Genomic DNA, 11,351 nt, shown 5'->3' with positions numbered 1-11,351 from the left:
TTGTCTCCTCTGAGGCTGGGACTCTAAACAGTGTTCTGTGCTTGTCTGTGCAGCCAAAGACAGAACTGTTAGCATGTTTTGCTCACATTTTCACCATGGCATTAGAACTGGTACACCGTTGTTGCTTGTGAAATAAAAATGACGGTGGCGTGGGTGTAACTTTACAGATTAAGGGGCATTAATATTATAATGAGATCCCTTTGCAACGTCACTAGGGGAGCGAAATCAGACTTGCTCATTTTTTCAAAGGCTTGCAAAAACAAAGTTACTGGGTTAATCTTTTTCACGTTTCCTTGTTTGGTAGATGCACCGGGGACCTGATTATAGCACTTAAAACCTGAAGAAGTCAGATTTTCATGATATGTCACCTTTAATATTAGCTTTAGCATGATAACGGTCATCTCTCTCCATGTTTCTCTCGTCAGGTTTCTCAAAGTCTCGGCCTGTCGCGTGCTCCTCTAAACATGAATCACTATGCTAATAAGAAGAGCGCGGCGGAGAGCATGCTGGACGTGGCTCTGCTAATGGCTAACGCCTCGCAGCTGAAGGCCGTGCTGGGGCAGGGGCCCCAAAACACCATGTACACGTCCCTGATCACACTCATCAGCCTGTCGCTCTGTCTGCAAGTGTTAGTGGGCATCCTGCTCATCTTCACAGGTGAATGAGAGCATACACACACACACACCTGCCTTACAGCAGGGCACTTTAATGCTACAAAGACCTTTTATATGATCAAGGCTAATTTAAGATCTCTCATGTCATGACCCCTTTAATGTTTGCCTTTAGCTTTGTTGTACCCTACTTATATTTTCTGAAATATGCTTATTAAATCCTCAGACAGGTGACATACGTAGGTGTAACATCTAATCTAGAACTGACAGTAATTCAGTCATGACAACTTTAAGCATGTTAATGTATATGACAGTGTTTATGCGTTTGGTCTTGGTGAACTAGATGTGTTGCACGCTCTGTTGCTGTTATTAATGCAGCTGCACAATTTGACATGCATCATGTCCACTGTGACAGATGTAGACAGGTGGTGCTGGGGGAGGAGGAGGGTGTCAGAGGAACAGTGATATCTGGTTTTAATATGGAGTTTGCAAGCTCATTGGTTGTAGATATATGAGTGGCCATGGCTTGCACCATGTAGAATACAATGTGATTACTAGCAGATTACATGTCAAGGATCTATCGGCTTGTGTCAAATAGAGTTTCCTGACTGAACTTCATGGTCATTGTCTTATTTTTGTTTTTACTTGTTTAACCAATGCTATCAGACATTGCTCAGTGGAAGACTTACCAGAACAAATATTGGCTTCACGACGATAAACTGTCATTAGTGTGGTTTGCAATCTGCTGAAAAAGTCCAAAACCAATCATAACATTACTTACCAAACACTCAGAGGGCTTTTTATTTGTAGTGGAAGATTTAACCTCATCAACCTCAAGAAAACATTATGTCAATTCTGTAACACTTATCAACATCAGTCTCAATAGAGAATTTCTGGAGGACATGGTGTAGCCTTCAGATTTGCTGATAGAGTGGATCGAACCCTAGCCAGGACCAGCTTAGTCTTTGGAGTAAACAGAGGCTTGTGTACCCAGAGGATCTAAGAGTACTTGGAAAGCAACGAGCCCCAGGGCACACAGCAGCGATTACACGACCTGATAGAGCACAGGAGCTACAGTGTTATTCCCACCCACTGCCATCAAAGCATTCTGCTGATGTCACACCGCTTATACAAACACAACTATTACCATCTTGCACCTCAGTTATCGACCGTATTTACTGTGAAATGAAACTGAAGGGCCTCAGTATTAGTAGTATACTGTAACATTGTTGCAATGTTCATCTTGTTGCCAGGACGATTGTTTTGTGCACTGTAATGGATTATAACATAATAAATAGGTGAGATTTTAAAAGTTTCAACCCAAATCTATATTTTATGTCCACATAATTATTTATTGAAATGCTTAGTAATAAGTAGTACGTTTATGCATTATCTCTTAAATGTTCGTCTTGTTTGAAATAGTTTGTTTTGTCTAGGTTCAAAACTGTTTGCTATTAACCCTTCAGGGTGATCCGAGACCCATCTGACCCTGATCACCCTCTCAGGGTTTATTCTGGCATAACACCTGGCTGGATGTACATTATCATTTAGTTTATAGACTAGCGCTCATTTGCAGTCCCATCATCATGAAGCGATTTAGTGGCCTGTCATGACTCACACTGATGCTGTCATCTGACAGAGACGAAGCACTGAAGAACACAAGTGCTCTGTAGTCTGAGACATCTATTGTGATATATCTTAGTCATAGAAGTTAAAAAATCTGTTTCAGTTCATCAAAATGCATATTAGCAAGTCAAGTCTCTCTGCTCTCACTGATCCGAGATCAACAGTTAAGTCAAGACACATTTATTTATATTGTGCTTTAAACAATACAGGTTGTTTCAAAGCAGCTTTATATGAAGTCATGGACTGATCATCTCTATAGTTACAGTCGAAAATCTAGAAAACACAGGCCTCCTTCTGTGGAGAGCAAACTTCATTATCTGAGAAGACAATGAGAGATGGAGTGTGAATTAGACACTGCTCAGTGGAATAGTTACAGATTTTTAAAAAAATGTATCAATTATGAAACAAATTCAATTTCAGATGTAAAGCAGCTCTGCAGAAGACAGTAGTGTCATTATTCAGTTCAAAGCAGTTCTGGTGACAGTCACAGCAAAAACACTCATAGAATGATGTTGTTGTGTATTTCTGTCTTAAATTCTGTTATAAACCTTACAGAGAGCAGGGAGTTTTTTGCTTTGTTAGAATTACAGTTTAAAGCATCATCAGTGCTGCATACTGTACCTGCCAATGACCAGCTATGAAAGACATCCAAACCATTTTAATCTTATATTCAAATAAGATGACTAACATCTCAGTCTCTGCACAGTGATTCTCATGTGGCGTTGCTTCTCTGAATTCTTGAGTGAATTCACAGAATCCCTGCATGCACTGCTTCATTCAGTAAATTGAAACCGTAAGCACATGTCTGCTTCAGGAACACTCTGTGAAACTCAATGTGAATTTGGGATTAGAGGAGCAGCACATGACAATGGCATCACAATACACCCCCCTCGCTCTCTCTCTTTCTCTTTGACCTACATATCAGCAGAACCTTTCTCTGTCTGTCTTTCCCTTTCTGTCGCTTTTTCCCATTCCCACTGACCCTCCAGAGCCTCTGTTCTGCACCCGCTGACCTCAGTGTCTCTCTCTGACCCAGCCGAGCATGATCTGAGTGCCTTTCAGTTCCCTTTCAGCAGAAAGACATGCAAGTCAAGTCAAGTCACCTTTATTTATATAGCGCTTTTAACAATACAGATTGTGTCAAAGCAACTGAACAGCATTAATTAGGAAAATAGTGTGTCAATAATGCAAAAATGACAATAGTAAACACTCATTTTCCAGTTATTAATCAGATTAGGCTGATAGATAATATCAGAAATATGTTGGGAATTAAGTTATATTTATCACTTTAAACAACAGAGAGTAATAGAGATTTTACAGAAAAACAAAGCTACACGAAGCTACAATCACAAACCAGCAGCACTGCAAACAGGAAGCAGGAATAACACTGTCCAACAGCGACACCCGCAGGTCAGGATCAAACCAGTAAATTCAACAATTCACACTGCTATTAAAATCTGTTTTGTATCTTTAACATACATACATACAGTGCAGTCTTTCCATCACACACACACACACACACACGCACACACACACACACTCACTTACACACACACGCACACACTCGCGCGCACACACACAGACACACTCACACACACACGCACACACACACGCACGCACGCACGCACACACGCGCGCGCACACACACACTCTCTCTCTCTCTCTCTCTCACACACACACACACACACACACTGATATTTAGCATTTGTTTTGACAGAAGTTAGGTTTTATTTTTTAACTAGCAGTAGAAAAGCTGAAAGAATAATGTTTTGAAGCTCTGCTGCTCGAACCTCAGAGTTGGTTTGCTCACCATGATTTATTCTAGTAAATACAAACAAAATTTAGTTTGTTTGAAACAAGGCTGTTTAATGTGCATAGGAAACAAATAACAGATAAGCAAATACAGTTTTTTTTCAACTGCTTACACACATTTTCAAAACTTTACACACAAATCCAAGAATGTGTGTGTAAAAACGAATCTCTTGCAAAATGAAGCACTGCATTCAAAATATCACAAACACATCTCAAAAGCAAACATTTGCAAACACATTTGCCATAATATTAATTCCTGTTAGATTTGTGTGTGTTCCATAGAGAATTGTGTGTTGTGTTTTACAAAAAGTGTTTTATGAAATTTTGCCGATTTGGTGTGTGCTTCTGCTGTTTGAGTGTCAGGCTTCAGAAATTGTGTGACAAGTAAAGATTTTGTGTGTAAGCAGTTGAAAAAAAAAACATCATAGCAAAGGTGTTTGCAAATGTTTGCTTTTGAGATGTTTGTGATATTTTGAATGCAGTGCTTCATTTTGCAAGAGATTTGAGGCATTTTGTGTGTGCATTTCAAAAATAAAGTTTTGAAAAAAAAAGAGGCAAAGTTTTGAAAATGTGTGTAAGCAGTTGAAAAACACTGTAATTCCTGTTAGATTTGTGTGTGTTCCATAGAGAATTGTGTGTTGTGTGTTATGAAATTTTGCAGATTTGGTGTGTGCTTCTGCTGTTTGAGTGTCAGGCTTCAGAAATCGTGTGACAAGTAAAGCTTTTGTGTGTAAGCAGTTGACATAAACTGTAATAAAGTGTATTTATGTTTTGTGAGTGTCTGTCAGGCCATGCTGAGGATGCAGTATCAGAACACTGCTGATGCGAGTCACACTGGATTGTTCTGTGGGTTCTGAACTGTTTATTGTTGCTGATTGCAGTGAAGTGGAACCTGAATGACGAGCAGAAACATCTCAGGCTGAACATCTTAGAGAACATCACCACAGGCTGCATCTTCATCATAGTTGTCATCAATGTCTTCATCACTGCGTTTGGAGTTCAGCGGCCCAATGCAGGCGTGTGACACCAGCTCTCTCTCACACACATCGCTTTAGAAGACATTAAAGTTTAATAAGCTGTGTGAGCTAGTAGCAGGGCATTATGGGTAAGTTATGTGGGCTGTCAGACAATTAAACAGCAGGCTCAGAGCTGTCACATATAAATTTGTGTTTGAAATCAATGACAAAGGTAGGTAGGTATGTATAAAAAACATTTATCTGAATAGCACATCCCATTTCAGCCATGCATTATATTTGATAATGTTGTATTCAAGGCAGCTACTGAAGTAGCTTTTAATGAAAACAACAACAACAGAAAAAAAACCTGAAAATAAAACATTTCTGACAACTCTAAAAGTTGAAAATGATTTCCTCACAACAAATCATAACAGTGAATGATCTATCATTGAAAACAGGCTGGTCATTACGTATTTAATTTTGTGATATGATATCTTGTGTAATATTTACTTGCTTTTTACTAGCTTTTGTATTTGATGTTAATTTGATTGTTCTGCAATCAACAGCTATGATTATTTAGCTTGACAGTAATTATCGAAATTGTAAGTGAAGTATTTTACATAGCCGACGTTAATAACAAGCAATTTTATATGGAATGAAATATGCCTGCATTTAGATAAACAGAGTCAAAGATGTAAATATTGCTCCTTAAATAAAGAGTAAATGAAAATGTACATTTATGACGCTGCTTTTCATGATTAGAATCCCCCCCCAACCCCTTTTTCAAAAAAGGCTAGAAAAAAAAATCTAAAATGTATATCTTTTTCAAGTGTCAGTGAAAGGAGTTGCTTTTTGTAAATGTTGGAGGTCCTGAGAGCGTGTAACTACTGTAAGAGAGGATGTGCTATACACCGAGTGTACAGTAGTCACGGACGAAGTGTGCTATGTCAGTATTAGAAATATATTTGTAGTGCAGTTTCAGTTATACAATAGATTAGTACACAAACAAGTAGAGAAAGAAAGAAGATCGATTAAAAGAGGAGTTCTTATAGAAAGACATTTTCTATTGATCCTGGAATTATATAAATTCTGTCTCTCTTTTCCAGAGTGCCTTGTTGTGTTTCATTTCTCAAAGTGAATGGATGAAAACAGAGAGCCGTGAAGGCAGGAACTTTCTGATAACAGTCTTTCAGATGAACTGGGCCCAAGAGCTCAAGAGTCAATAGCTATTTCATTTTCCTCATGTCTATCAATGCCACATTCAATTATTGTGTGCACCCAATCTGCATCTCTAGGTCTAGAGATACGCTTTTTTTTTGTAAAAATTTTTAACCTGAGCATCACATTTTTAGGATGTTGTGTCATGCATTGTGTTCTGCTCTCTTTGTTCTGTAGTACAAAGTGTCACATGCACACTTCAGCTTCAGAGCTCTTGCTGTTTAGTAATAAATGTGACTCTCTGTGGCCCTTAAATGTTTCAGTCAAAAGGCCACAATTGTCCATTCCTGTAAACTTGTACACACACACTGACAAAAGCGTCTTCTGTAGCACAGCTCCAGTCCTTGCTCAGAAAGCTGATGCTGACCTCTGGTGGCATGATGTGCATTTACACACGCAGTCTCAATCAACTGTGTACAAGTGGATTCTACAATACATACATTTAGATTCCCAGTAATGTCTGCTTCTCGGTAAGCTTTCACTTTAGTACTGCCAAACAACATACTTATAAATTTTCTTTGATTATTTGTCATTTGAATGAACATTTCATTTAAGCTGTTTCAAAAACTGAATCATTTGGAGGTTTACAGTGACTTTCTGATGAACCAATAGATTTTCACAGATAGACAGTCATTATCATTACGGCACTGAACATTGCATTGTTATTCAGCTGTTAAAGGGGCGAAAATGAGTAAAATGATGTCTATTTGTAATTTTGACTTTGTTTTAACAATCAATAACTGAGTTGACTATGTTGGACATATATAATACTGGTCTTATACAATATTATATGTGTGTCACACCCAGGACTGTTTGTGTGTGTGTTTTCTTTCCCCGTGTGCTCTCCATGACTAGTTTTCCCTCACGTCCGGCCTCGATCCAGAACACAACCAGACCCAAACCCAGCCCACCATCACCCCGCTGCACGGAGCAAGAGCCAGAGCCCACCGATGGCGGAGAGCCCGAGCCTGCCGCGACCGACGAGCCATCGTCTATTGGAGCAACAGAGTTGAGGATCACCTCAGAGCCTGAGCCTCAAGTGACGTCCGACCAGGTGCAAGAGCCGGCTACAGCTCTCACCACGAGGGAGAAGGCTGTGGACAGCGAGAGCGCGGAGAGAAGCTCTGTCCACTGCACCATGCCTGAGGGTGAGCTTAAACTGGATCTGGGACTATTGGATGTTGAACGGGACTTGATGGATATATATATATATACCGACCTGCCCGCTCTCCTCCCGCCTTCTTCTGAACTCCCTGTCAGTCCTGTTTCGGCCATGGAGGCCGTTTATGAACTTTCTGTCTGCCCTGAACTGTCTGCTAGCCCTGTCGTTCCCCTGTCCGACACGCTCCCGGTGCTGGGAGTCGCGATTTGGTGTGTGTGGGCAGCGCACACCAGCCCTGAAAGCCCGGAGGCTCACAAATCCCCCCCCCCCCTCCCGCTCCTGCCTCTTCCACCGCTGTTGTCTGGCAGCCCCTCAGCTCACCCTCAGCCCACCATCTGTGCGGTGGGATGTCCGCGGGTCTGCCAATCTCCATCGGCGCCGTGGCTGGAGGATCCCTTGTCTCCGCCTCCAGCCTCTGAGTCCCGGACTCCGCCTCGGCCCGTCGACCCAGCGGCTCCACCATGTCTCCTAGCTCCCTCCTCTCCGCCGTGGCCCGTCAGTCCACCAGTTCCGCCGGGCTCCCTCGTCCCTCTGGCTCTGTCAGGCTCCTCCTTCCTTCCGGCTCCCCCGCGGTCCTCTGTCGCACCGGCCCCACCACGGCCTTCCGGATCCCCGCCCCCGCCTCGGTCGCCTGAGCCATCTGCTCCGCCTTGGCCCTCCGGATCCTCCTCGTCGCCCTGGCTCATCGGCTCTCCGCCTTGGGCTCCACCTCCACCTCCACCTGCTCCGCCGCCGTTGGTCGGCCCCCTGTAGTCGTCAGCCCTTCCTCCACCATGGCTCCTCCCTCCATCGGCTCCACCGTGGGTCTCCTTCACGGCTGTGGCCTGGGTCCCTCCTGGCTCCACCTGCTCCAAGTCCCTCCTGTCTCCTCCCTGGCTCCTCCCTCTGTCTGACCCACCTTGGCTCCTTCTGTCTCAGTCCTGGCTCCTCCCTCCGTCAGTTCTACCCTGGATTCTGTTTGCCATCCTCCTCCCGGGTGTCCGTCCTCCACCCGAACCTCCTCCTGAGCTCCCCTCCGTCCCTCCTTTGTTGCTCCTGCGGCGCGAGGACACGCCGTCCGGGAACTGTCACGCCCCTGTACAGTTTGTGTGTGTTTTCTTTCCCCGTGTGCTCTCCGTGACCTAGTTTTCCCTCATGTTTGATTGTGTCATTTGGTTCAGGTGTGTGTCATTAATTATCTCCATGTGCTTCCGTTTATAAGGTGTAGTCTGTCCTTTGTTCCTGGTCCGGTATTGTATGTGTTGTGCTACGTGCAGGGGCGTAAATTTCGTCTAACAGTTGGGGGGGGGAAATAAACATAAAATTTCTCAAAAGCAATTTTTGAAGGGGACACAAATAATACAGCAAAATTTTTACTTGTAAGGATATGTATACACAGAGGAATGGCTTACTACTATTAATGCAGCAGGGAGACTGTGCCAAATTAGACAACTTCAAGCTGTTGTGGTCGTGCCGAGACAGCGCTCGTGTCCGTTGTAGACATTACTATCCATCACAGTGTTGCCAAGTCCGCAGTTTTCCCGTGGAATTGGGCTACTTTATTACTGTTGCTGCGGGTTGACGCGACCCTCCTAATGTGTATTTTAGCCCCCGGAACGCGATTTTTACCGGGGGACCCCTCGAAACGCGGATAGTTTGGACTAGTTTTGAGTAGCAATTGGGAGGATTTTGTTATGAAAACCTGGCAACCCTTTCGCTCAAGTAGTTAACGTTATTATTGCTAACATAGCGGACTCATCGAAAAATACATTGGCATCATCTGTATTAAAGAGCAAATAATCACTTCATCCGATGTTTAAGTGAATAAAAAAGTCTAGACAGCCTACTTACTGGAGTTCCACAACTATTGGCTTTGTTGTCCGTCACCGGACTCGTGTGTGTGTGTATGTGTGTGTGTGTGTGTGTGTGTGTGTGTGTGTGAGGCAAGGGAGGGGGAGACTCAAAATGTTTCTAAACTTAAAACGCATTTTTGCCCCGTTTGTGTTGTTTTACTACTTACACAATTATTTACAGTATAAAACATTGTTGTTTACAATACACAGCGTCATTTTTAATCATATTTTCAGGGGGGACAACCCTCAGATGGGGGGGGGTATGGATTCTTAAAGATTACTGAACGATATCTCCTTCGTCTCCGTTCTCCTTGCCTTCCACACAGTAGTGCGTGACAATGTGCTGCTATCAAATAAAACAATATGAATTCAACAAATGACAGAGCATCAGTAACATCAAACATTACACAATAAAGGTTAAAGAAGATTTGGATGAATACACTGAATTTCACTTATTTTAATGCAATTTTCAATGTTCATTTAATTTTAATTAAAATATTAATGTAAAATATTAAATAATCCTAGTTAAAATAATTTGACAGATTTCATTTACAGTATAACTAAATTAGTTCAATAACATTAATACTAAAAGAGAACAGACCTTTGTAAAACAAAGAGAACGCGCCTGATTTCTGTCTTGATTCTGAATAAATCACAAAAAGCACCTGTGCTGTGCATGTGGGCCAGACCTGAACGCTGTCAGACTCCGGACAACAGCACATTCCCTTCCGCAAGACAGACATATTTCATTGAGACAAATGAAAATAAATGAAAATAAAAACACAGCAATTACTTTAATACTATTAACTTTTCACAGACTTTAAATACAATCCAGTTTTTGCCCCTGATAGAAACACTAACTGAACATATTTAATTAATTTATTCATGTAAATAAACGTGTTCCTTTAACTACAGACTGTCATATCAACAAGTCATTACACTGAATTCTGTCTCACACCACATAGTAAAAAGATATTGGTGAATTTTGTGCTGTTCATTTCTGAGCTGAGTCAGATGAATTCAGTCAGAAAAATGATTCAACACTGGTATTTTAAATCGCTTCTGCACTGTCAGAAAGAAAGTGCAGAAATTCTACCTTTAAGGCTACAACAGTTTGTCACAGAGACAGTACCTTTAAAGGGACACCTTTGTACTTTTTTTTTTTTTACTAGTACAGGACAGTGTAGAAGTGACAGGAGCTAAGTGGGAGCGATAGGGAGGCAGGATCGGGAAAGATCCTCGAGTCGGGATTTGAACTCGGGACGGCTGTAGCGCAACGGCACTGCCCCAACACCTGTACCTTTTCTGCCCCTAAAAGAAACAGATACTTCAGGACCTGTTTACAGTCACTTCATGCGTTTGCTCTGATAGCTATTCGATTGTGAAAAGACCAGGTGTAAATGTCCTCCAAAATATAAATCCCATCGCTCAGACTGCTTCAGGTCTGAGCCAAAACTAGAATGTGAAATCATGACAGTACCCTACTATCAAACTTTTAAGGGTGGATAAAGCATACAGATGTCCCTTTAATGGTTCTGCCCCAGCCATTGTACCCCTAAAGGTACAATTTTGGCATATTTGCCTTAGTGACTGAGTGAAAAGTGAATGCATGAGCTTTTACCTGTCATCATACTGTCGACGAACAGCATGCAGCTTCAGAACAGTAACTGACTGGTGGTTATAACGATCACATTCATGATTCGAAGCGAATGGGAACAGAATTGAGTAAAGTCATTGAGCTGCACGTATTTCATTTGTCTAAGTTTTCTGTCACTTTTGCCTCTTCAGATGCAGACAAAACGTACACAATACGTGCATGTTTTATAAGTAACCGCGGCGTGGCGCTGCTGGCCAATGAATGTGTGCAACAAATGGCATTTGCTCATGGTTTTGTTATAGGCTACTCTAATTCAGTGTTTCTTAACTCTGGCCCTCAAGGTTCCTGCAGAGTTTAGCTCCAACTACTCACCTGCCTGTGACTTTGTAGTAATCCTGAAGAGCTTGTTCAGGTTTGTTTGATTAGGGTTGCAGGACAGTGCACCTCAGAACCCCAGCTCTAATTCATAATACTAATGATCAAAAAGTGCACAGTATTATAATCTGCACAACATTTGAAAGGAATTCAGTGTGCCAC

At 42.0% G+C, this 11,351-nt stretch overlaps 1 protein-coding gene across 1 annotated transcript in view; it reads left to right on the top strand.

Annotated features, from left to right (window-relative positions):
* LOC107721137 (ninjurin-1) overlaps positions 1–5,073 on the top strand; it is a 9,795-nt gene extending 4,722 nt beyond the window's left edge. Inside the window, exons 2-3 of the mRNA XM_016529005.1 lie at positions 426–657; positions 4,931–5,073. Of these exons, the coding sequence (XP_016384491.1) occupies positions 426–657; positions 4,931–5,073 (375 nt within the window). The remainder of the gene's footprint in view (positions 1–425; positions 658–4,930) is intronic.
* The last annotated feature ends 6,278 nt before the right edge of the window (positions 5,074–11,351 follow it).

This window comes from Sinocyclocheilus rhinocerous, unplaced genomic scaffold (assembly GCF_001515625.1).
Source record: "Sinocyclocheilus rhinocerous isolate Xijiao unplaced genomic scaffold, SAMN03320098_v1.1 scaffold2226, whole genome shotgun sequence".
In the NCBI taxonomy this organism is placed as follows: Eukaryota; Metazoa; Chordata; class Actinopteri; order Cypriniformes; family Cyprinidae; genus Sinocyclocheilus; species Sinocyclocheilus rhinocerous.
This window is presented reverse-complemented; position numbering and strand designations above follow the sequence as displayed.